Raw genomic sequence first — 26,729 nt, forward strand, 5'->3', positions numbered from 1 at the left:
GCTCTGTACCAGTGGCTTCCATCTCTGCTAGAGTAATACAGCACGCAGTGGTCTTTATATTACTCTTCAAGTGGGAAAAATTCTGTGTGTGTGTGCTTCCACCACAACTTCTGTTGACTTTGGGTCTTGAATGGAGGGGTAGGAGATACGTTCTGGCTTAATTGTATCCCCTTTGTGGGGTTGAGTACCTAATGCTGTTACTCGTTCTACAGGGCTTCATCTAACAACTGTCACATGCCTCTGTGGCTATCTTGTGCATACTGAAAGAAGTTAATTGCAGCATGGCTTTGACTGTTTTTACACAGATTATTTTATATTGATTAAAAATAATTACAACTCTGTATCCTTTCTCTGACTCCCCCTTCTCCACTGGGTAAAGCCTAAGCTACTTGTTTTTGTTTCCGAGGGCCCTCTGGGGCCTGTGACTATTTTCTGTCAGTAACTTCCTCAGTAAGATGGCAGCTCCAACACCAATTACAGTATTCACATCACTTTTCAGCTGAGTGCATTAATTCTTTCCTTGCTTTCCCCTAAGCTTGAGCAAAGGTCTTCATAAAAATCTGTGCAGCAGTCCCACTGTTCTTCAGAGAAGTCTGTAAAACGCCCTTTACCTTACAAAGCATGGATAACTGATTTGTTGATTCCACTGCCTGGCATGCTGATCAGTGTCATTTTGTTTCCTGTTACTCCATTCTCTGTCCTTTCGTTGTATCTAGATTGAAAATTCTTTGTGGCGGGGTCAGTGTTCTTGTGCTGCTTGCCTTGGGAATGGGCACTGTACAGCCTGAGCAATGCATGGGGTTCATCAGAAATGATGATATGGGCAATACAAACGTTAAAGAGGGAACTGAGTCTTGGCAGTATAATGAAGTTCAGGATGCAAAAAAAAGAAGCCGTCTTCTGAAACAGATAAAAAACTTTTACAAAGCATAATGGTAAGTTAGAGCTCTCTTACTCTGATATTTCAGTTCTTAATTAGATTAGCTGGAACTAAAGAATTGCATAGTTAACAGCAATATTATCAAGTCTATGATTATTCCAGACAAGCTGTGCTGCTGGTTTTAATTTCTTCGTTTAGAAGTCACCATAAATTGAGAAACAATATGCTGAAATCAAGGTTACTCAATAATGGAAATTTTTAGATAACGGTATTTCCGAAGGTCAAATTCTGTTCCAAAACAAACGGAATGTTTTGAACTCAATAGACTACTGAGGGACGGAGCAATCACAAGATTATTTCACGACTCCGCACATCAGTTTTGCTGCTTATTTGCTGTTACCTCTTAGTTTCTGAGTAGTGGTTAATGCTAAAGCTGCATAGGTGCTTTTTTATTTTCCCTGTATAAGGAGAAATCAAACATATCTGGAGTTTTCTGACATCGGGGGGAGAGGGGGGGCATGACACACCGTTAACCTTACTTGTCTGATTTATATTAAATCACTTGGCTTTCAAGGAGTTTCTTTTCCTAGAACAGGAGACTAGTTTTACCTAGAGAGAACAGAATTCCTAGTTGCTTATAAAAAAGAGAGCACTGCAAAGCTCATTATTTATTTATATTGAATAGAATTTATGTATTAAAACCTAGGTAGTGAAGAACTGCATTGGTGGTGTACCTTGTTCAGCAGATGCAAGCTGTATAAAGGCCCTGGTTGAGTTTGGTAAGGAATGTGCTGAATTGAAAAATACTGCTGTATTAGAATGGAGTATATGTGGGATATTTTGGCTGGTCCTGACCAGGAGTCAGGGAAGCAGGAAGCAGCAGCAGAACTTCTAAGCTGAAATCAGGCAATGTTGCTATAAAGCAACAATTACGTCCATGGATGTACTTTTTAATGCTCCTTATATGACAGAGTAATGGGTAAAATGCACAGGGGAAAGCACTCAGTGTCTAGGAAGAATCAGAGTTACTTCTTTCACTGAATCTACCGTGTGTATTTACTACCTGTGTTTTCATAGAGTTTCATCAGCTTTTTCTTAACATAATTTTTTTTAAGCCTTCATAACTTTGGGCCAAGATTCTCAACATGACCCATCAATGTCCCTCTCTCTGTGGCTTTTCTGTGATCTCTCTTTCTTCCTCATTGAAAGGGATTTATTGACCTAACAGCCATGTTACTTACCTGTGTAATCCCAAATTTCCTTACATAACCTTGCATTAACCTGTGTATAATTAGCAACTTGTCACACCACCAACCCTTGAAACTGAAGCTGAAGCCTTCCTCCCTCACCTACCTCTTGATCTTAATTTTACTCACCATCTCAGAACTTGTTCCACTCTTTGTGATTTATGCTGTTTCCTTGTTTTAGTGTAATTACATGTGAAAAGCATGCTGGTTTTAGCTAAAAGTGTTAATTCCCTATAAGTGACTTCTTAAAAAGGGCACAATGATATCCCAATATGTCAACCTTAAGACATGAGTAACTATGCCATACTTTGTGTATTGTTAACACAGGAATAATGAGTAGAAAATGTCCAGTACATCTGGTTCTGCTTATAAATCAGGAGACTGCGTAGAAAGGATGATCATAACTCATGTAACCGCAGTTAAATACATGACGATCTCTGGCCATTCAGGGTCAAAGGAGAAAGGAGAGTAGCACCCACGCTCCTCTTTTTGCAAAAAGCAAGCAGCATATCCCCCAGAGGTTTTTTTTATTACTTGATGAAGTATGTCTTGTTAATTTGTTACATGCAAGCATTTATACAAAGATTACTTTAGTCACGCCTTTATAGATTAAGCATGTTCTGCAGCAGCATGCAATTAATTGGTCTCTTATTTTCCAATTATTTTGCATTCTTCTATGAAAGTTTTAGCCTTTTGCTTTTTCCACCAGTTTGCAATTCATATTTAAAAAAAAAAGTGTTTTAAGAATACACAGTGTTCTATTCTATGAAATAGTCACAGAAAAATTTTCCACTTAAATGCTGCTGTTTCCCATAATGTGGTCTGTCAGCTTTATGCATGATTTCACTGCAGGGGACCAAATAGCTGGAATAGTTGAGGGTATGACACTTACGGTTTGAGCATCTTCAGGATAGTTCCAAGTGTGTCCAAGGACTGCACATCATAGAGAATAGGAAACTTCTGCTCTTTACGTGCTATCCTTAGACACCTTTGAAAAACTGCATTGTGAAATTAATTTAATTTTATTCTGCAAACCCCTGCAGGATAACATTTGCTACAGGTCTTTTTTTTGCTATTGTGTTCTTAATTGTTTTAAAGCCATCTACCCATTTAAAGAACAGGTATGATATGTCTGAAGTTTGCTGGTTTTGTGTAGTTGCAGGAATGTGGGAAGTATTTTGAGGCCCAATACTTGTCCTGTAGCCTCTGCAGAGTATTCATAGAATCATAGGATCAATGTGTTGGGTTGTAAGGGACATCTAGTCCAGCCCCCCTGCAGTGAGCAGGGACATCTTTAATTAGATCAGGTTGCTCAGAGCCTCATCAAGCCTGGCCTTGAATGTCTCCAGGGATGGGGCCTCCACCACCTCTCTGGGCAACCTGTTCCAGTGTCTCACCACCCTCATTGTAAAGAACTTCTTCCTCATGTCTAATCTAAACCTACCCTGCTCTAGTTTAAAACCATTGCCCCTCGTCCTATCGCTACATGCCCTTGCAAACAGCCCCTCCCCAGCCTTCCTGTAGGCCCCCTTCAGGCACTGGCAGGCCGCTATAAGTTTCCCGGCAGAGCCTTCTCTTCTCCAGGCTGAACAGCCCCAACTCTCTCAGCCTGTCCTCATAGCAGAGGTGCTCTGTGTTTTGTGAAAGATTAAACAGTTGTTAAAATGTGTGCTTTTTGTTTTCCAGAGACCACCCTTTTACCTCTGTCCTGCATGGCCTTTCATGTTCATCAGTGGGGACATAAGGTGGATTAAGAAGGGCTGGCTTCAAATAAGACTCTGTTCTCTTTCAGGTTTCTTTGGAGCAATGGCTTGTGAAAGCTTTCTGAAGCAAATAATCCTATTACCAAGTTCATTTGAGTGCTTGTGCTGCTTACAGCCCATGTTAGAAGGGGCAAGAAGGGCATTGCTTTATAAGCAAGGGATGCGCCAGTGTCTTCACAAGAGAACGCCATTCAGATTACCTCCGGTGCTGTTTTTATCCTCAGAGGAAAGAGCAGAGGTCTTGTAGTCTTCCGCCAGGATTTAGAGGTTCCTTGGCGTTCTCGAGCAGTGGGAGAGCCCATGCTGCCCTGTCAGCAGGCGTGGTGCCAGGGTTGGAGCAGCAGGGGCCGGGACCCTGACACCAACCTCCCCGTCCCAGACTCTGCCGCCAACTTAACCGATAAGGCATTTCAGGTCTTTTCAGAAGTTCGCAGAAAAGGCAGCCTTGGTGTTGCTTTCGCATTTTAAACAACGGAGGCAACAACCCTCGTCCCTCGCGTGGCCCCTGCCTTCCCCCGTTAAGCACCGGGCAGGTCTCCCGCCCACCCCGGGCCCCCCCCCCCCCCCCCCCCGGCGCGTTGCCCGGGCAGCGAGGCCGCGGAGCGGGGCAGGTGAGGCGGCCGGCCCGGCCTCCCGCGGGTAGCGGTGAGGGGGGAAGCACTGACGGTGGTGAGGAGGCCGCGCAGGGGCGGCTCGGCCGGGCGCCGCCGTTGCAGGGAGCGTCCGGGGCGGCGGTTCGGGCCGTTGGGCGGTTGGGCTCCCGCAGTCCGCAGCTCTCCCGTTGCCGGGGCCTGTCGGCGGCCTCCGCGGGGCTGCCTCGGGTAACGAGCGGGAAGGCCCGGGAAGAGGGAGAGTGTAGGCAGGCCGCGGGGAGCCGTCCGGCCTGCTGGGGCAGGTAAGGGGACGTTCACAGCCAGCCGGGCTCCCGTTGGACCCCGGGCTTGGCGATGGACGGCTGTCGCCGGCAGCCAGGCAAGTCTGGTCTGCCTGCGCATACCTGTGGGGTTTGGCTTTGTGCCCGGAGCACCTGCGGCTAGTTTTGGGTGCGTGAAGGGAAAAATAGAAAATAAGAGCCAATCGGAGGCGGGGGAGCTCAGATGGCTTTTGTGTTTAGCGAGAGAGTAACAGAGCACAAACAGAAGGTATCGCCATGGGCTGACTGTGAAAAGTTGCAAAGGCTCGCTGGCCGCGCTGCGTTTTTCTTTGCTTATGAGGTGTGTGTGGTTACAGGAGGTTCCCTCTGAACATCAGGAAACCCTTTTCCACTGTGAGGGTGACCGAGCGCTGGCACAGGCTGTCCAGAGAGGTTGTGGCATCTCCGTCCTTGGAGATATTCAAAACCCACCTGTTATGTGGCTCTTGGCAGGCCTGCTCTAGGTAGTCCTGGTTGAGCAGGGGGCTGGATCAGGTGGACCTCCATAGGTCCCTGCCAGCCTCAACCCTTCTGTGACACTCTGATTAATGCCTTACTATAGAAAAGCAGGTCTTGTGCTTTTTTTCCCCCCCTCTACTTTTCTGATTAGTTTTTTATTCTTTTCTTTGATTGCTTGCCAAGGGCACATACACACATGTGTGTATTCCTTCCTCAATGTTTTTCTGTTCTCTAGCTTATCCAGAAATCCCCAACTTTTTGCCTTCAGCTTTGGTCCCTTGGCTAGAGATGCTTTTTTGAATCATTACTGAAAGTGAGTGACCATTGTATTAATTAAATGCACACTCTGAAGTCTGCCCCTGCTGCAAATTTGCTGTGTAGAAGTAATGAAGATGTACCTTGTCTGTGTTTCTTCAGAAATGAAGGTCACAGAATGGTTTGGGTTAAAAGGGACTTTAAAGATCATCTAGTTCCAACCACCCCTGCCATGGGCAGGGATACCAAGTTCTAAGTATGGTTTGATCCTCAAAGAAGCCTTGAGTCACAGCAGTCCCATTCCTCCATAGCTGAGTTTATTAATTTTTTTTTCCAATACTGGAAAATTCACATGACAGAGGCAGAAAGCCACCTGCCAGATACTCTTTTATTTTCACCTTAAAAATAAATCTAAAGGGATAAAACCTGCTGTTACATTGATTCCTTTCTTGATGCCATTGCTTTCACAGCTTTTCCCTTCTGTAGATAGGTGACATGTTTTCAGCTCTTGTTGCTAATTCAACTTAAGTAGGCTGTAGTTTGTCCTTGAAATAATGAGGATAGTGCCCAGATTTCCCACAAAAATGTGCTCCATGGCTATAATGGGAAAAGGACCATACAATAACCTATGTCTGTCCCTTCTGTTGGATCCTGGGGAACGGGATTCCTTGCAACATGTAAGTTACATCCTGAATGAGACAAACCTACTTGTAGAGCTGTATGAGCAAAGCGCAATGCGCAATTGCAGCACACATGAATGTTTTGTTTGTCGCTGATATGAAGTCTGCCAGGAACACAAATTAGTAACTTTTTGCTACTGCATTTTTTTGAATACGTAAACAGAGTAGAGACTTGGTAGTGTGTATACTCTAGCTTCTGTACAGAAATGACAAGACTCTCCTTAGCATGCAGTAGTGAGTTGTCAACATAGCTAGCTTTCATGTTGGCATGTGTGGTGTCACTTGTCTGGACTACCTGTTTTACAAGTTCGTATTGTGGTAGGTTTGAGCAGATTAAAACTATCTAAAAATACCTGTTAAAGTAGCAGTTCTCCTTACCTGGAGCTGTGGTTGGTGTCTAAGCTCCAGTCTTTTACTTGGTGTTGCCATCAAGTTTGTTTTTTAGAATTGCACAGTACTCATCTGTTTACCCTTCGGAGTCTGTCAGTTCTCCAGTAGCCCCAGCTGTCAAGTAGGACAGGAAGGAGTTTGGGTACAAGCAGTATTGGCCCCCATGTGTACACGCAGTTTTTCATTCATATTCTGCATCTGTGAACTGCTGTTTTGTTATTATTTCTTTCAGGCCATTATAACCGAACACAAACAGACCATGCCTCTTCCAGAAACCATGTTTTGTGCTCAGCAGATCAAAATCCCCCCTGAGCTACCTGATATTCTGAAGCAATTTACTATAGCTGCTATTAGGACTCAGCCTCGTGATGTTTTGCAGTGGGCGGCTGCGTAAGTATGATGTTCGCATAATGATGTATGTTTATGCATATGGATCCACAAAATCTCACTGCTCCTCTTTATTGTACAGTGGAGCTGGCTTTGAATATTAAACCAACCTGTATATTGCATACACGCTTCTGTGCATTAATGCAGCATGTGAGCCTTTTAAAAATAGTGTAATGTTTGATTTATTTTCTGTTTTGTTGCAGTTTAGGACTGCATATTTCTGGAATAGTTTGATTTCCATACAGAAAAAAGCATCTTTTTTTAGAGAAGGGCAATGAAGCTGGTGAGTAGTCTGGAGAATAAGTCTTATGAGGAGTGGCTGAGGGAGCTGGGGGTGTTTAGCCTGGAAAAAAGGAGGCTGAGGAGAGACCTTATCGCTCTCAACGACTACCTGAAAGGAGGTTGCAGTGAGGTGGAGGTCTGTCCCTTTTCCCAAGTAACAGGCGATAGGACAAGAGGAAACGGCCTCAAGTTGCGCTAAGGGAAGTTTAGACTGGATATTAGGAAAATTTTTTTACACTGAAAGGGTTATTAAGCATTGGAACAGGCTGCCCAGGGAAGTCGTTGAGGCACCATCCCTGGAAGTATTTAAAAGACGGGTAGACATAGTGCTTAGAGATATGGTTTAGTGATGGTTTTTGTCAGAGCTAGGTCGATGGTTGGACTAGGTGACCTGAAAGGGCCTTTCCAACCTAGATGATTCTATGATTCTATATAATTTTTTTTGTTATTAATTTCTCTGTTCTGAAGACCAAACTTCCCTCCGCCTCCTCTCATGTGGGACTTAATTCTTGGAATTTAAAGGAAACCTAGAAAACAGCTTTCTAATTCTCAAGCTTGCTTAGATTACTTTTTTTTGTTTCCAGGAACAAAATTAAGGAGTCTTCTTAAATGTTACTTAAATAGGAAAAGAGCCTAAAAAGTCACAACTTTTAGGTGATAGTCCGTGTAATAAATCTCTCTCTGTAAAGTTGATTTAAGATGTTTAAATGTTTCTTCTTCTTTTTTTCTTTTACCTCAACTGCTCACTATCATTTTTTCCTGTCCTGTTCTTTGTGTGGACAAGCTCTTGAAAGGTATCTATGAGATGTTCTCAGTTGGACTGAAAAACATCTGTACCGTGTACGTGAGGGTGGGGAGGCTTTTAACAAAGCCGGGCTGGAGTCTGGCTTGTCCATTTAAAAAGAAAAAACCTGAAACTGAATTGCTGCAGCTGCAGTGTTGGAGAAAGGTAGTGGGAACAGCTTAAAACAGCATGGCATTTCTTAGGGATGTGATGGAGGTGGGGTGCGGCGTACCTCTGGGTGATGGATGTGCAGGAAGCTTGCCCCAACCAAGCAGCAGAAGCAGAGCAAGGCTGTGGTTTCAGATGTGCTGCCGGTGTAGTGCTTGTCCCTGTGAATAATCAGATGAGGAAACGGATCCGGCTGAAAAATAGTTCAGGTGTTATATGTACTTACATAGATACTATGCATCTATTTCTATACAGTCGCACTAATTCAGGTGTGCAGTGCTGTAAGTATTTGCACAGCATGGGATAGCTTGGGCATGGACGTGGCTGACCAGTGCGGGTGAGGGAGGAGGACAAGTGGAGAAACCCTTAAATTAGACCTACCACTGACTGAAAAGTAAGTTTTCGTGGCACAGTTCAGATTGCTGGCCAGTCATGGCAGAGGTGGTTGCTTTTATGTCTGTGGCAGCCTTATTATTAAAAGGATGTGCATCTAATTCCCTTTCTGCTCTAGTCTTAAATTTTATTTTGTAGTGGACATAAATAGCAGAAAGACTGATGAGAGAGTTGTAGCATAAATAGGTAGTTGTGCTTTTCAGGTAGCTTGTGAGGGGAATGTTAAACAAATGAGCCCTCAGGTGCTCGTCAATCAAATGGGAAAAGCCTGCGCTTTGGTTTGTGAGCACACTCTAATGTTAATAAATCGCTCTCTGCCTTTGCCAAGAAGGGCCGTGTATATCACGTACAAAATAAGTTGAAGAATTAAAGAATTACTAGAGTGTCATAAAAAGGAGTGTGTAAAGTCTAAAGATTGTGGTTTCCACTAGAAAGAGAGGTGGTATCTGGGCATGGGGAGAAGGGCAGGCAGCCTGCCGAGTGCTGCCACTCCTGCACATGAGCATGCAGATTCATTCACTGAGCTGTAAGAGCATTTACTTCTGTGCAGCTTGTAATGGACACGGGCGTTGAAGTGTGTTTCTCTTCCCTTTTCCTTAGGTATTTTTCAGCCTTGTCAAAAGGCGAGCCCCTTCCTGTGAAGGAGAGGATTGAAATGCCTTTAGCAACGGAGAAAACAGACGCTGGTTTGACTCCAGGACTCCTTAAAATCTTGCACAAACAGGTACAAAACGGCCTTTATCAAATGCACAATGCCATCGAGGAATGCTGGTGTCTTGGTTGGGGAGACTGACTGTCAAGTATTTGATTTATTTTGGGTAGGTTCTTAGTTTCATTCTGGTTTTCAGAGTTCTTACTGTGGTGCCGTGATTTCTTTTAAAGCTTTCTCCCAAAGGCATGGTGAATGTTGCAGAACTGAAGGAAAAATGGAAGCACTTGTGCTTGCCAGAGGAGCAGCTGAACGCTATCCTGCAGTTGGGCAGCTTCGGTGAGGAAGTGGAATGGATGAAGTTTCTGGCACTTGGGTGCAGCATGCTTGGCAAGGTACGTATGTTCACAGCAAGAGCCCTCATATCCAAATGCAAACTGTCTTATGTGATCATATATGAGTTAGACCATAGAAAAATTAATGCAAATGAACTTTGGGGAATGGTGATTGCTTTTGCAGCAGCTGGCAAAGCGGCTTGCATGTTTACTTCTGTTCCCCATCAGCTTTTGGTCAGGGGAACTTAACCAGAAAGATGGCTAAGTCCTCAGTTTACTGGGGTAGTAGAGCAAGTAGAACAGTCTGCAGGGAGCTTGAACCATGAGAAAGAGGATGATAGAGGAATGAAGCGTATGGCATCAGTGTAAATGTTCATGGAGAACTGGAGGGAGAAATTAAAACATCAATTTTTAATTGATTGTGTAGTCAATTAAATTTTCACAGAAGCAGTTAATGTTACTAAATCTACATTTAATTCTTTTAATGTCAGTAATAAAATCTCATGAGAGCATTTCAACAGAATGAGAGATTATAAAATACACTAAGCTGATGTTCTTATGAAGTATAATGCTTTAATGATTTCTACAGTAGGGAAGAAGGGGCAGTAAAAAGAAAATACATATTAAATAATATTTTTAGAATGTTGCAATATGTGGAAGCCCTGAATGTTGACCTGGCCTGGCGTTGCAATTGTGTGCGTGTATATATATGTATTCATTTCCACTGTGTATTTCTTGATTCCAATCCCCCTCCCAACATGATTTTGTAGTTTGGGTTCTTTTCTTCATTTTAAAAAAAGTAACAGCAACATTATTTATTTTAAAAAAATCAAATCAAAACAAAAACAGAGTCTCAGGAACATTATTCTGATGGAGCTAGACAGACTGAATTTACCTCCCTCTATCCTTTCAGATATTAAATGAATGATTTGATTTCATCTCTATATAATGAGACCTAAAGTTCAGTGTCCTAAACCAGCGAGGAAGATGCACACAAGAAATTCACATTAGTTTCCTGCAGCTGCAAATGGTGTTCATAATTGAATAGGGTCAGAGTTAAGATACAAGAGTAGCCAAGTATGAACTTCTTAAGAACACCAGTCATCTGAAGTATCTTTCTGTAAAGCACTGATGTATTTTTACAGCCTTGGAGAAACAGGCAGCATATTAAATTGTCTTTCAAAGGCGATGAAACCAATGTGAATAACTTTGCTGAGTTGAGAGAGAGACAGTGGCAGGAGCAGGAATGGCAGTAGACATGTGGCAAACTGCAGAGGGTAGAGTCTGCCGTCATATAGGCAGCTGCCTCTCCTTCCCCAGAGAGGCCTCCCAGGGGAGGAACTACATTAAGTAAAACAGTTAAAGGGTTATACAATGACGATTCTCTGGCCTGTGCTCTAGATCTTGAGCAGATATGCATTTACTTTTAAATATTGCTGTTCTGCTGTTACTTATCTTTTCAAAAAATCATTGTTTTCTTGTTAATGAAGAGGTAAGGGTAAACCAAAAAAGTTACAGCAAAAATACTAGTACTTGGGTTAAAAAAGGCCTGTGTGCGGGATTCTTCTTTTTGATTGTTGCTTTGTTTTAATGGCATCCAACCAGTCTTTGAATCAATGAAGTTCAATGCAGAGTTTTTCCACGCATTTCCCTGTAATAGCTTAGCAAGCATAGGGCACTGGATAATAGACACTGTATTGAATAAAGGATTTTTTCAAAGTGTATTTGGAACTAATGCTTTGAGGTAGGTTTGTTTTTAAGGGAACTCAGACATTGTTGGGCTTTGACTAAACTGAAATATTCTTGAAATGCTTTTTGCCTCGGGGCTTTTTCTACTAACTACGCAAATGGAACTTGCATAAAAATAGGGAAAACAGTAAATATCAGCACTCCTAAAAATTAATATAATATTTTGTCATAATAAAAATCATCAAACAATTATGAATTTTCTGGGGTTTGTAGATATGTCTGTCTTAACTGCTGCTGAGAATTCATTTAGATTCATTGAGATAATAAATACACACACACATATATATATCTATATCTCACTAGGTATGGTGATGCTGGAGCTTTTACAGTAGCAGAACAGAGTAATTTGGCCACACTGGAGATAGGGCTCAGACTACCCCGTGCAATCTTTAAACATTATGGGATTCTAGTATTTTTTGCTTGTGTCTCTACTAGAACTTCATTACTGTTTCCATCTCTGCACCTGCACCGGAGGGTAAATTTGGGGTTGAAAGCTGGGTAATGATGATAAAGCCTTCATCTCGTTTACATTCACTTTTAGCGGTTTACAGTGTGGATTTTGTCATGGTACGCAAAGAATGTTCATGGCTCTGTTACTGTTCCTCTCCTTTCTTGACTGAACCCCCTGCAGTCCTTACTGAGTTCAATGAAACAAGCCTGTGAAATCTTAACAAGGGACCCAGAAGGTGGAGCAGCCCGCATTCCCTTTGAAACTTTCTCGTTCCTTTACTCATATTTGGCCAGTATTGATGGAGAGATACCAGAAGAGAAAACTGAATCATTCCTCCACGGAATTAAAGAACAAGCGTAAGTAAAAAGTCCGTGCATGGAATTTTAATGTATTGATCACCTCTGGGTTCTCCATAAACCTTTAATTTCAGGTGAATAGTCTATCTTCACTTTGGGCGTAGCCGTAATGACAGGAGTAAAGTTTGACTAAGGTTACATCAAAGGTGTACATAGTTATTTCTTGTTAAGTGGTCAGCCTTGGGGTTTGAACTCTTAAACGGTAAACTGTTATTTATCCATCTTTCTTTGAAATATTGAAGTCCCTATCTGGTGGTGTAATTTTCCCTGTAGGAAGCAATTATATACAGGTTTGTATCATCTGCATGTTACTGGTACTGGAACGAGCAGCATCTTATGGGCTGCTCTTTTGATTTAAGATAGATCATAAACCAGAAATCTCTGGAGAAACTGGGAATTCACACTTGAATTCTGAAGTTTCTATTGTGTTTCTCCTGAATTACTTCTCCTTAGAAATTTTCTTGAGAAAACATCTAGTATGCACCTGGTCTTAAATGGTTTGGCTCTTCAGTTTTTGTAGTGTTAGCTATGGTAAATTGTCCTTGGAATGGTCTTAGTGTTGGTTGCCTTCAGAAGATATAAAAGACAAAGGCAGGACCTGAATACTTCATCCTGTTTTGCTCTTTGTACCAGGCTGGGGTGGTTGGGTACATTTCTAGTCTGTTGTGTTCCTCTTTCTGCTCGCTCTGAGGTGGGTTTATAGTTTGGTGTCAGTAAGCCATGAACTGACGCAGTTCTTCAGAAGCAGGAGACGTGTAGGTTGAAGGTTAAGCAAAAACTCATGGCCTGGCTCTCTGTTTTGCTAACAATGACAGACGTGGTTCAGGTCTTCTCTGTGCTGTTGTGTAATCTTTGGCTTGATTCATAATGAAGAGGCAACCCCATCGTCACCTCTTGACTTCATAGGGTAGTTTGTTAGCAAATTATGGTTTCCCCCAGTATTATTAGGTGCCTTTCTTACAGGATTGGGTAGAGGGTACCATGTTGATGATCGAGCCATTGAAATGCCATTTTCTGATGTGCTGTCACCTTTGTTGCTGCTCACAACTTGTTTGTTCTGACTACTTCTGGACACCTGCACTTCATGATGATCAACAGGGTATTTGCACAGTTTGGCTAACTATTTTCTAGAGCACAGCGACACTATTCTGTTGCTTTAGACTGGTGCTTGATCACATTTTTGTCAACTTCTGCAACAGCAAAAACTTAAAATTCATAGGCTGGTACTAACAGCACTGCTGACAAGGCCTAACTCATGCTAACTGTTACAGGTGAAAATCTCATCTCTAATAGACTTTAGTTGGTTAGGTGAAGTCTTGTGCCCACAAAATTCAGTGTCAAAACATCTTAAATTTTTAGCAGTTGGAGGAAGGATCCATCAAGATACTGCATATATTCCTGCTAGAATTAGCATGGAATTAGCATTAGGAATGTATGAAAATGCCAGTGTCTTCCATCCAGGTATCAGTGATAAACTCTCACTCGTTTTATCCATAGTCACACAAAATGCACTTTATTTTTAACCGATTTAAAAGATCCATAACAGGCTTGTCCTCCTACTGCTGACTATGTGGCATGTTTGCATACAGATACTTACTCTTCCTACCATCTATCTGGAATTGGTGCCCACCAAAGCCACTCTGTCACTCCCCTCCTCAGCTGGACAGGAGAGAGAAAGTATAATGAAAGGCTTGTGGGCTGAGATAAAGACAGGGAGATCACTCAGCAATTACTGTCACGGGGAAAACAGACTTGATTTGTGGAAATTAATTTATTACCAATCAAATCAGAGTAGGATAATGAGATATAAGACTAAATCTTAAAAAAACACCTTCCCCCTACCCCTCCCTTCTTCCCGGGCTCAACTTCACTCCCCGTTTCTCTACCTCCTCCCCCCCAAGCAGTGCAGAGGGATGGGGAATGGGGGTTGTGGTCAGTTCATCACACCTTGTCTCTGCTGCTCTGTCCTCCCTCCTCAGGGGGAGGACTCCTCATACTCTTCCCCTGCTCCAGTGTGGGGTCCCTCTCACAGGAGACAGTTCTCCATGAACTTCTCCAATGGGCTGCAGTTCTTAACGAACTGCTCCAGCATGGGTCCCCCACAGGGTCACAAGTCCTGACAGTAAACTTGCTCCAGTGTGGGCTCCTGTCTTCTCCACGGCTCCACAGGTCCTCCCAGAAGCGGGCTCAAGCATGGGCTTCCCATGGAGTCACAGCCTCCTTCAGGCATCCACCTGCTCCAGCGTGGGGTCCTCCATGGGCTGTCGGTGGATATTTGCTCCACTGTGGACCTCCATGGGCTGCAGGGGGACAGCCTGCCTCACCATGGGCTTCACCACGGGCTGCAGGGGAATCTCTGCTCAGGCACCTGGAGCACCTCCTCCCCCTCCTTCCTCACTGACCTTGGTGCCTGCAGAGCTGTTGCTCACATCTTCTCACTCCTCTCTCTGGCCGCAATTGCTGTTGTGCAGTTACTTTTTCCCCTTCTTAAATACATTATCACAGAGGTGCTACCACTATTGCTGATGGGCTCAGCCTTGGGCAGTGGTGGGTCTGTCTTCAAGCCAACTGACATTGGCTCTATCAGACATGGGGGAAGCTTCTAGCAGCTTCTCACAGCAAGCCACTCCTGTAGCACCCCCCCTCCTACCAAAACCTTGCCACGCAAACCCAATACACTGTCTTAGATTGCTACCTGCTCCATGTACATGGGAGTCAAAAAATGCAGGAGCACACAAATTGAACTGATTTGTTTTGTCATTACTGTTACCAGATTGACCGTTTTTATTAAGAACCACTTTTTAACCACACTGCTCTTGCTTACAATCAATGTAACCCTCAATTGTATCCTGTCCAACACACTTGGATTTACCATGTTAAAGTGTTCATTTAGAACATTTGTTTTATTCCTTTCCAGTGACCAACAAAGTGGCATGGTGCTGCTCAGAAACTTTCTGACCCAGACCTCAACACTGTTTTGATCAAGCCCACTCTTCAACGGCAGGTGAGAGGAGGAAAAAACAAAAAGGAATAAATATAGGCAAGAAAATAATTTGTGTTCAAAGGACCATTATTTGCACATTACAATACAAGCAGATCCTCTTCTCTGGCACTTCCTTTTCTGTATCCCACTCTTGAAATGGCTCTTCAGTGGATGTTAATTGAATACATGGCTATACTGTTCTCCTGCCTCTCCAATACTGATACTTACACCTAGGGAGTGATACCTTCACTCATATGTTTATAGCAAGTAAAAGGTATTTTGTTATGGATCTTCCTATCCGTACTTCGTAAGTGCATTTTACTTCTTTTCTTACAAACAAAATTAAATTTAGAGAAGACTGGACAGCTATCATTGGTGCATTTCTCATTATGCTTCTGGTAGCACCGGCTTTGCCTTTTTTTGACCCTGACACAAAACCAGCTTGTCTTTTGACTACCTTGTCTGCATGATCACACTCTATTAAACAAACAGTTTTACCAAGCCTTATTCAAGAGAACTTCATGAGAACCTTGTGGCTGAGTTAGTAGAAGAAACATCAATTCAAGAAAGGATGGCAATGGTTCCATTTGTTTTCCCTCTAATTAGGAGACTTTCAGAACTTAAATATCTTTTTCCATTCTTAGGTAGACTTGTCTTGTTTTCTGCAGGAAAAGATACTGCATTTGACACAGAGTTCAGCTGGGCTGAGTTGAACAGCTGTGCTAGATACAGAAGTCTAAATCAATCAGAATTAGACTAAGTATTTAGCAACAGGTAATCACATTTAATCGTGGAAAAAATTGAGGTAAGAGACAGGATACTAGTGGCTACAGTAAAACTGGAGAGATTCCATTGAGAGTCAAAGCCAGGAACATATGGAGTGCCCTCTGCTGGCACCTCGATCAAACAGAATGAAGTATTGCAGGAAAGATGGATCTGCAACCTTTTATTTTATAGTTGCTTATTTTGTTAACAAGCTTGGCTGATGATGACTGATCTTGCTGTGTAATTGCGTGAGGAATTAACAGGACTAGAAATTGATAGAATAAAAATCTCACTAAAGTGAGCTATATTCTCATCATCTTTGCCAGTTTACATTGATCCTAAATTTCTTTAAGCATCAGCTTAGGAACAGTAACTTTCCCATTATTGTCCTTTTAGCTGCAGTTGAAGGTATTCTAGCCTGTTGGAGAACTCTGAAATCCGCCCTCTCACCTCTGGTACATGCTGTAACTGGGCAGTAAGTGCTGTCTTTCTGGGACACTGCTCCCAGAGGTGACAATGTCAGGTGGGAGGGGAGCTCTCTTCGTACCTTTTGCATTTGTAATTGAACCCAGACTCCAGGGACTAGCTCTGTTCTAGATCCACTAACTATGGGCCAGGAAGGCAAATTAGTACAGCCTCTCACAGAATTCATTCTTCAGCCTTGTCAGAATAACCTCAAATAGATGAGAGAGATCAATATAATTTATTAACAGATGCACTAATGTTACAGATGTACACATTCTCTGATATATACAGCTTCCATCCTGACAAATCTCAACACTATTTCATTTCTGTCTCCAAGCACAGCTCTGATGCAACACCAATATTTTGCACACGGTGTTACTCTCCCTGGCACAAGAGCAGTAATGGCAGCTCCTGTGCAAGTCTTTTTTTGAACAGCTGACAAACAAAATAATCAGGTTCTTGTTTCTACTTTCTTCTTTTGTGGCTGTGATACTTGTCTTCATCCCTGAAACAAAAACGCAAACATTGTGTGGGCTGTTAGGTTCAGACTGACAGAATCTGAAGGAAAAAAAATACTTGGAAAATGGAAAGCTCTCATTAAATGTAATCATGTCCTCTTCTAAGGAAAAAAAGTAAACTACTTTACTTAAGACAGTTTATTTCCCATGCTGTTTTACTCAAAGCCTTGTCACACAGTGCCATAGTGGCAATTAGTTTAGGATGAATGGCATCACTGTGTAACGAAGCCAATTTTGAGACAAGCAATCATTCCTATCCATACAGTTATCTACAGCATTTCTTCCCTCCACGCTAGGGACAATGCAGCATTTCTTCTGCACAACCGCCTAAGTCTTTGCTCAAACACGGGTGCCACCCACCTACGGTCTTGCAGATGCAAATGTGCCCTTGTTGATGGTATTAGAAGGTCTGGCCTAGATTTGTTTTCTTTTGCCTAAAAATATGTCCAGAACTACTGAAGAGCAACAGCATTGTTTTGAAGCATCTACCATGGAAAAGCTTGTCAAGTGATTGTATGTATATACATATTAGTGAAACAAATAATCCTATTCATCAAGTCCCTAGAGCAGAAATCAGCATTAGACATGACAAGCACACTAAGTTGGTTAAATAGACAGTATGTCCCCCTATGCATATGTTGATGAAGGAGTAAAATAGTCTGCCACAGTACTGTGCTAATCCTGCAACACGCTGGTGAAAGTGTCACCTTTCAGATGTTAGAATAAATTCTCAAGTCTGGATCAGTTTACGATCTCACAGCACATTCTGTTTAGTATTAGTAGCCTCACGCCACTGGCTTGTTATACGGTACGCGAGATTAGTGTAGCTTTTACTTGGACTAGATATTCTGATTCTCGGCACTAAATTATCACAGACAATAGCTACAGCTGCCTGACTCAGAAGCAGAAGTCAGCTGTCACTATGTATGCTCACCTTTCTCTTTTTCTCCGAGAATCTCTGTCTTTGCCTCTTTCACGACTCCTTTTTCGTTTATTTGGACTCCTGCTGGTCTCTCTCCTGTGTCTGGTGCGTTCAGTATCCTTACAGCTTCCTGCAGACTGCCGTGAGTCCACTGAAGCTGACCGCCTGTCTTCCTTTCTGAAAAAAAGTTTATTGATTTTATTCAATAAAAATCGTGTGACAGTCAGTATTGTTTTCAGTACCAGATTTGTAATATAATGACCTACTAACAGTGTTAAGACAGAGGACATATCTTTTATTAAACCTCTCTATCTCCTTAAGGAATACAATACCTCCCCCAAAAGAGGCATAAAGTCCATGCTCTTATATGTGCGCATCTCAGCACACTATTTAATCCAGTTATTTCTTACAAACACTGCCCCTTAGACTTATCACCTCTGCTCATGAAATAGGAGACAGTAGAAGGGGTTTGCTCGGTTTTGCTTTAAATCCCTAACTCTTCAACCACCTGCCTTAAGCTGCTACCTACAGCTGGAGAACCCAGCAAGCCTGATCTCCTGTACGGTCTTTTCATTCACCTTCATATTAATGCTAAAAACAAGCACCTTGAGTGTCACTTTTCAGTTTGTTTCAACGCCATTGTCATCTCAAAGATCTCCTGAAGAAGCACAAATAGACTATCGCTAGCTCATGATTCCATTTTCATTTCAGTGACAAATGTTTGGAAGAGTGTGCAGTGTTGCTTGAGACAGGAAGAAATACGTATACATAAAACACACTCCCAGTTAACACAGCAGCATTCATACTGAGAATTGTAAAGGGTCCCCATATTTAGTAAGTTATGACAACCTTTTCTCTGAGCTATTTTATATTATATCTACCATAGCATTTCCCGTCATGTGGTAGGGAAGGGGAAGAAATTTTGTACTTGGATTTTCATGCATCTTTCTGTCCCCAGCTACGACATACACATGCATTTGGATACAAAGGGAGCACTCTTCATTCCCCAGCTCCACCAGAAACTACCTGTTCACCAGGACCACTTGCAGCTTAGCTCCTTGCCCCTGAAAGAAAGCTAATAATTCATTTTACCTGTCCTTCGTGCAGACAGAGCTTCTCAAGCAAAAGCTTAACAGAATTAGTATAAAATAAACTGTGCATATGTCTCAGCCAAGGTTGATGTATGACCTATTAGAAAGAGGTTAACATTACAGGCTATCAGGCTGCTGACGTTCCTGAGGAATTTGCCAACTGTGACATACCTTCCTGAAGATTTTGACTTTCCTCCTTCACATATCTCTGCATTATCCAACCTATTTTCCTCCTGCCAGTGATTGCTGAGTTCTTCCATATGCACACCAATCACATCCCGAATCACCTGGAGATTTAAGACAGATTAAAAAAAACCAAAACGAAAAGCAGCATGTCATGGCAGTAGCCTGAACTAGCAAATAGACAGCAGAAGTTAAACAGCTCCAAAACAAAGTGTCCCCCCCAAGTGTATATATCAGATATTTGAATGGAAAGTCTTATTTGCAGAAACATTTCATCATAAATTTAAACAGCATTTTAGAATAGACAGTCAACTATAGGTTGCTGTCATTTTCACACTCAAAATTTAATAGTCAGAAACGCTCCTGTTATTTCTAACTTGCTGCGACAAACCAAAAAGATTCCCTTATAGTTTGGAACTCTAATAAGGCAGGGTACAAGAAGCGGAAAGAGAGAGACATTACCTTTGCCTGAAAGGGTGTATCATTGCTTATGCTGATATACAATAAGCACTTGTGTAAAAAAACTATTTTCAGATCTCACCTCAGTGTAAGACTTCTTTGTTATATGAACATTCTTAGCCCTGTATGACTGCCGCCGCCTTTTGTAGTCTCGCATTTCAGCCAGAATTTCAAGATGGGACTTCGGACCTTTCTGACTATCATCTAGCAAAAAATTGGAAGTAAAACAAATGGTCACTAGCACCTGCCAGTATGCAAGTCTGGTGCTATGCTATGAAACATAAAATATATTGTGTTTTTTCTGGTTTCTCCAGTATTCAGTAACTATTATGAATTTAGCGCAAGCTTCCTCTCCAGCCTTCTTGCTGGCTGTTTACACAAGACTAAAAAGCCACCAAGCAAATCTCATTACATGATCTCAGTGTCTTAACAGTGATCCAAATCGATATACAGGCTTGCAATTTGGTCAAACACCTACAAAATTTTCAAAGCCAGTATTACAATAAGAGAAAAAGACTGAGAAAGCCACATTCTGGAAAACATTTACCTGTGTAGGTGACAAACACTATCTCCTACCTCCTAGGCATAGCAGGACCCACAGGATAACAGAGATGCTGATGTTGCACTTGGTATAGTTACAAACTGGCACAACTCAACAGGGATGAGAGACCTCGGTCCAATACACCCATTTGTATATTGCTCAAGAGCTCCATCAGATAACTGCCAACCTTTCTTGTTCAGCTTTTACTCTTAGGTTATCTTTAATCTCATCATCGCTTACAAAAAATACCATTCCAAGCTGTGCAGTAAGTTGGCAACACTAAGCAACCTGAAGTTAGTTGCAGCAAAGACAAAAGATCCATCCACTAAGATACACACAATGTGTGTGCCAAAAGCAGAGCACTGAGCCTTTCTCAAAAGGAAAACAACATAAAGGACACCAAACTAGCGTTTTCTGATGCCAGGCCTTCGTTGTGGCTTTTAAGAACAGTATGCTTTTCCCAATAAAAATAGCACAAGCGATTCCGTTTGGCTTTCGACAAAACTAACTACACAAAGTGGAAGTTCTGAGACATAAATTCAACAATAGATTGTTCTTCAAACCTTGGGTGATTTTTGCTGCTAAATCCACAAAGAGATCACTGTCATTTTCCGTGATTTGGGATCTAGACCTCTGTTTCTTTGTTTCCTCAACAACGTAATCATAAAGAGCAAGGCGATCAGCTTGAGTCAGGTCACAGGTGAAACGCTTGTGATTTTGAGGAACTTCTACAGGCAGTAACGAGTACGATCCTGGAGGTTGAACAGACAGCTGTTATTAGTAAAACAGCGTAATTATACAGGAAAACACTGAGAAGCTCAACAAACAATGCAGTAAACACCCATGCTCTTTTCATCCTTCCTCTATGTATCTGTAAGACGTTTCGTCCTTCGTAATTTGAAAGGATAAAAATTACTCAAAGCAAAAAAAAAAAGGCCCAAATCCCTCCAAGCCCCGTGCAGGCTGAATAACCTCTCTTGGCTGCTTACACTGTTAGTTACAGGTTTCATATGCTCTGAAGAGATTGTACTAGATTAAATCAAAGGGCACTATATTGTCCCATCAATTTCAGTTCTTGGCTTAACTAGTTAAAGCAAGAGAGAGGAGGCTGCAGCTCTAGCTTGTGGGTTTGTCTTACTCCTAAAATTTTGTGTAAAGTACTAGCTGCAAAATACCTGTTGTTCTGCCAACAAGAATGAAAGCTCCTAGGAGACTAGATAACTGGACACTGTGCAAATCACTCTCGCTCACACTGTCACTTTCTCTAAAGAGCTTTTACAATAGACTGCCACAGGCATTGATAGCTAAAAGGGTTACAAAGGCACTTTCAAAATGCTCCATATATTAGTTCAGATAAGTTACAAAAACAGACGCACTGCCCGCACACTCTTTTCTCCCTGAATGATCAGCCTGGTATTCACTCTTCCCATGCCCAGTTAAAACACATATCCTTCGGACAGACAATAAATCCATTCTCAAGCCATTGCAACAGCAGCAAAGTGACTTTCCTAAAAATACAGGATAGGATATTGCCTGCAGAAAAGCATTTTACTCCAGAACATTCAAATTCTCAGCAACCATGGACCTGACCTCCATAATCCTGCTCCGCACAACGCAACCTTCCCCCTGCAAGGCACAATCACACACATACGTACGTCTCCAGGCAGACAGAAGAGCCACCACGTAAGACAGGGTGTATGCAGGAGCCTTCACAACAGCAAAGCTGCTGCTTCTCTAAATTATTCAGCACTTAATGGAAGCCGGGCCAATCTTTCACATCCTGCTTTCACTCAAGACACCATAGAAGAGGAACCACAATAACTCTACAACAACAGGCCTCAAATACAAGATTTCCTCATTACTGTACTTGGAGCCTAAACCAGAACTTTTCTAATCCGAACTAACAGATTTAAACATGAACATTAGAATTTTATTTTTAAAATGCACTGTTCTTACAGGGTCATGGAAGCCCATAAGAGCGCCCTAATAGTTATGTGCTTGTGATTTTACAAGAATTTCACAACTTGTGATTAAGACCAGCTTTCCTGTCCTACTATCTAGCTATTCTAACATTCTAAATATGATTAGAATTTTTTAAAAACAAAGAAAGAAAATTACTTCCTTTGATACAGTTAGTCAAAAGGTAGTTTACAATGAAAAATGCTTTCCATTTGTTTCTGTTGCCAAAGACTTTAAATTAAACAAACAATCCCAAGTCAGTAAACCTTACAAAAGGCTGAAGTGACACACAGTTTTAGTGTGATCTTCAGAGAAATGCGAGCTCGCAGTGAAAATTGGATAGCAAACACTGGCATCTAGTGGCTCACTGATGTACCTCTGCGATGCACCACTCGATAAAGGGTTTATCTGCTTCTCTTCTTAGATGCACTTGTGTCAAATTAATGAGTTACCACTTTCCTCCAGAGGAAATGCACCCAACATGCTCCGAACACAGTGCCCATCGCATGAGAGCTCCTTCCCAAGCAACTGCCTGTTAAGGCTCCATTTGCTATGCCAGAGAAACAAAGACAACATGAAAAACCATGCCTGACCAAGCGCTGCTGTATCTGACTGTCAGGAAAGTAGAACAAATGCACTTTTCCTTCTGCACACATATGCTTACCGAACTAAAGGACTACAGACCATAAATGCTGTATCTTTCAGGTGTTACAGTAATTTCCAGACCATACACTGCAGCTTTACAGTGGCTTCTATAGGCAGCCCTACTTTTCTACTGTCTTGGTCTGAACTCTCAAAGAGAGGTGTAGCTCAGTCTTAACCTGGTCCCCAGACTGGTCACAAAATACACTGAAAAATGAAACATAAAGGAACTAATGAGCTACAAGCAGTGGCAAAGGACAACATCGTATTTGCAGAGGCGTCAGCATATTTCTTATACAACTTCTTACTTGAAACTATCCAACATAAAACACGTGTTGTTTGGGTTTTGATCTGGGGAGTGGTGGACAAGCACATACAGCTCATGGCTAGCAATTATTCCTTAAACAAAACATTACATGAAGAACAAGGCTGGAGGCAGCATTAGAAGAGTCTGGGCCACAAGGAGCAGAAGGATAGTGTCAGAAAACACAGGCAGAAAGTAAAGCGTAGGTAGTCGAATGGGAAGTGAAGGACCAGTGTTTTAAGAAACTCCTAAATTTTTGCAGTGTTGATTTTCCAGTCCTGAAGAGAACTAGAGGTGTGAGCACAACAGACTCAAGTGCTCTCATCTAGCTGCCCCAAGCAGAGAAAGTAGTTATGCTCCAAAATATACACGGGAAGGAATATTAAAAATAAATCAAAAAAATTCCTCACAGCAGTTCACAAGCAGAATGAAGGAAGCTGTGAAGGGGGAGACAAGAGCAGCTCTCCACATGAGAGCTGACGAAGTCATCTTAGTATCTGCTTGCTAACTTACCTTCGCTGTAGCCCGTACCTTCTTTCACACTTTGAGCTCTAGCTTGCTTAACGATGTGAAACTGTAGATCTTTATCTGCAGACAGAGAAGACAAAAATATCGCAGAACTTTCACATCAAGTACTTGGTAGGGTTAGTTTTTTATTCCCCAACCTCTATTATGAGAGTTATGGTATGTTACAGAAAATCGTAGTTTTATTTATGCATAAGGGAAGGTCCGAACTAAAAAAATCATTTTAATCTAGTCCATATTTGAACTGAAGGGAGGAAAAAAAAAAAGAGGGATTTCTGGATTACAGGGATATAGAAAAATAAATGTATGTATATTGCAACTCTCTTCTGTATCATTACTATATCCCTAAATTCTAGGGACAGTTTTTCCACCTTCTAAGCATGTGTTTTAATACACTTTCTGCACTTGATGCAAAGAGAACACATAAACAACTTGGAAAATAACCTGAGAGGAAAAAAAAAGATCCCCCTTGGATCTGAAAACAGCCAAGTGACCCACAGAGCGGAATTACACAGTGACAGAAACATAACATAATTACTGCAAAGTACAACGGTGCGATAATAAGCCTACTGATGGAAACACTCAGGGGCTTTTTTTTAGGAGGCCTTGGAGAGTTTATGGCTGACAAGGCTGACCGGGCTACTGCGAGGACCAGGACTCTACCCCATGGGGTCTCCCTTCAGCCCCTCACCCTCTGTCCCCCCCGAGGGCCTCCCCTCAGCCCCTCACCCTCTGCACCTCCCCAAGGTGTCCCCTCAGTCCCGCCCTCTGCACCCCCCGGGCCTCCCCTCAGCCCCAGCTGCCCCCCCCTCCGCCCCCGGGGGGTCGCAGACGGCCCCGTCAGGCAAAGCCCCCGCTGTCGCTCACCCATGGCCACGCTGGGAACCTTCAGGTTTTCGTAGAAAAAGCTGGAGTCGTACATCTCCGCCTGCGGGACCAAGCTGCTCAGTCAAGACCCCGGGGCCGCCCCCAGCCGCACCGGCCCCGGGCTGGGCCGCCCAGTCGGCCGCAGCCAGCGGGGACCCCCTCAGGCCGGGCAGGCGACACACCCGGGGCAGAAGCTCCAGCCTCGCACCCCCTCCAAGCCCCTCCGAGCCGGGTGCCCCGGCCCGGGCGCTCACCTCCTCCTCGGCGGAGTATCCCATCTTACGGAGCCGGCAGGACGCGGCATGCCTCTCCAGCGACGCCCGGGGGACGCGGTGATGGACGTCGTAGGGGCACGGCACCCGCTCCACCTGCCAGCGGGACACGGCTCAGCCCGCACCACCCCCCCAATCCCCCCCACCACTTACCCCCACGTCCCCGGCAGAGCTGTCGCCGTCTTACCGGGTCCCCGAGCCACACCGCGCAGGGAGCCGCCATCGCGGAGCGGGCGGCGCAGCCGCCGAGGTCCCGTGACCGGGGGGGAAAGAGGAAGGAGCGGAGCTGGCACCATGTTTACTGAGGGCGCTGCGGCGCCATGTTGCTCGGCGGCCGGTTCCGGGGGAAGGGAGGACACGCTGCCGAGGACGTGCGGCGCGGCGGGAAACCCGAGGAAGAGCCGGGCCGGAGGCGGGGCGATAGGGGGGAGAGGTCGCCGCCAAGCGGCGGGAGGCCGCGGGTCCCGAGCGGGGAGCGGCTAGCGGCCAACGCAGGAGGCAGCGCCGAAGTGGTGCTGCGGGGACGTGCCCTGTCTCCGGGGGGCAGGCGTGTGCAGGGCTGAGGCCCAGCGGGCGGGGAGGGCTCCGGGGGCCCGGTCCGGGACCGGCAGCTTGAGGAGAGCGCCCGTCGCCGGACACCCACCCCGGGCCTCAGCAGCGGCGGGCCGGCTCCGGGCGCGCTGCAGGGCCTGGCCCGCACCGTGCGGGCTCCTCTGGGGAAGAGGAGTTTGTCGGCGGCGGTTTTTCCGTGAGGGGGCTGGTCCCTCCCTGCTCCTTTTGGGGCTTTGCGCCACTAAAGAGCACAGTGAAGGCTGAGGGCAGCCGGCTTGTTCTCCACGGGACCCAGGCCTGAGTTGTTCGCCAGCTTTAGCGAGGGCCAGCTGCTTTTCTGAGTGCAGGTTGTGCCTGCCTGGGTGCTTCAGAGCGGGAGCCAGACCCCCCCCGGCCTGTTAGCGCTGGGGCAGGAGGAACATCGGCCTCCTCAGCACCATCGAGCCTCTTGATGCCTGTTCCCTGCTTGAAACACGATGAACGCGGTGCAAGAGGGCAGCCCTGCCGGCAGCCTCCGGCCATGTGAGGGGATCATAGAATGTGTTGGGTTGGAAGGGACCTTCAAAGGTCATCTAGTCCAACCCCCCTGCAGTGAGCAGGGATATCTTCAACTAGATCAGGTTGCTGAGGGCATCATCCAGCCTGGCCTTGAATGTCTCCAGGGATGGGGCCTCCACCACCTCTCTGGGCAACCTGTTCCAGTGTCTCACCACCCTCATTGTAAAGAACTTCTTCCTAATGTCTAATCTAAACCTACCCTGCTCTAGTTTAAAACCATTGCCCCTCGTCCTATCGCTACATGCCCTTGCAAACAGCCCCTCCACAGCCTTCCTGTAGGCCCCTTTCAGTTACTGGCAGGCTGCTATAAGGTTCCCTGCAGAGCCTTCTCTTCTCCAGGCTGATCCATAAGGATCCAGGGATCCATAAGGAGCATGCTAACGCAGGGCTGGGTTCTCCCCAGCCCCGCTCCACATGCACAGGCAGCACATGCGGGTGTGGGATGCATGGCTGCGGCGTACCCCAGGGAGTCCTGCCTGCTACCTGGCCAAAATTAGGAGAGCCTTCCCCTAGAGGCTGAGGGAGCATCAGGACTCAATAAGACCGTAACGCAGGATGAGGAAAGAATTCCTGTCCTAAGGAATAAATTTCACATGATTGACATTTTGTGCTTGCCTATTTTTGTCATCGATGAGAAAAGCACATATGACTAGAAGGAAGAGTGGGTTTAACAAGGTGGGGGGTGGGGGGGAGGCAACATGACAGATGTAGCTGCCAGAATGACTCTTGTACATCTGTTTTCGTTAGGAGATTACAACCCTTTCTTTCCTGCACAGTGAATTTGAGACTCAGATGGGATTTTAGCCCTTTGAGAGATTTACTGTCTCTAGCTATGTTTGCCTGAGGATCTTTGACTTTACACGATACAGAATACTTACAGTGGAAGAGTTCCCAGCTGCCCTTGCAATTTTGTCTATGCTGTACTAGAGTACGCTCGCTAACATTAGCACATTTTATCAAAAGGGTAATAAGAGCAGCTGGG

The 26,729-nt window shown here is 44.1% G+C and overlaps 2 protein-coding genes across 9 annotated transcripts; one reads left to right on the forward strand and one right to left on the reverse strand.

Annotated features, from left to right (window-relative positions):
* The first annotated feature begins 56 nt into the window (after nt 1-56).
* ROPN1L (rhophilin associated tail protein 1 like) lies at nt 57-15,493 on the forward strand. 7 transcript variants are annotated; one of them, XM_054192834.1, is made up of 6 exons: nt 57-935; nt 6,820-6,977; nt 9,202-9,325; nt 9,484-9,645; nt 11,966-12,141; nt 15,059-15,493. In XM_054192834.1, exons 1-6 carry the CDS (start codon nt 933-935, stop codon nt 15,120-15,122), a joined length of 687 nt encoding a protein of 228 aa, XP_054048809.1. In that variant the 5' UTR covers nt 57-932; the 3' UTR covers nt 15,123-15,493. The 7 variants fall into 7 exon arrangements, with proteins under 7 accessions (XP_054048809.1, XP_054048812.1, XP_054048813.1 ...); XM_054192837.1 differs by lacking the exon at nt 57-935 and adding an exon at nt 4,473-4,501; XM_054192838.1 differs by lacking the exon at nt 57-935 and adding an exon at nt 4,506-4,559.
* Nucleotides 15,494-16,573: 1,080 nt separating this feature from the next.
* On the reverse strand, nt 16,574-25,004 carry SNRNP48 (small nuclear ribonucleoprotein U11/U12 subunit 48). 2 transcript variants are annotated; one of them, XM_054192830.1, is made up of 9 exons: nt 24,825-25,004; nt 24,620-24,733; nt 24,366-24,426; nt 23,505-23,561; nt 20,632-20,820; nt 19,610-19,731; nt 19,057-19,172; nt 17,807-17,971; nt 16,574-16,859 (listed from the first exon to the last, which is right to left on the reverse strand). In XM_054192830.1, exons 1-9 carry the CDS (start codon nt 24,858-24,860, stop codon nt 16,820-16,822), a joined length of 900 nt encoding a protein of 299 aa, XP_054048805.1. In that variant the 5' UTR covers nt 24,861-25,004; the 3' UTR covers nt 16,574-16,819. The 2 variants fall into 2 exon arrangements, with proteins under 2 accessions (XP_054048805.1, XP_054048804.1); XM_054192829.1 differs by having other exon boundaries at nt 23,487-23,561; nt 24,825-25,003.
* Between the last annotated feature and the right edge of the window lie 1,725 nt (nt 25,005-26,729).

The sequence above is a fragment of the Rissa tridactyla genome, chromosome 2, assembly GCF_028500815.1.
Source record: "Rissa tridactyla isolate bRisTri1 chromosome 2, bRisTri1.patW.cur.20221130, whole genome shotgun sequence".
Taxonomy (NCBI): Eukaryota; Metazoa; Chordata; class Aves; order Charadriiformes; family Laridae; genus Rissa; species Rissa tridactyla.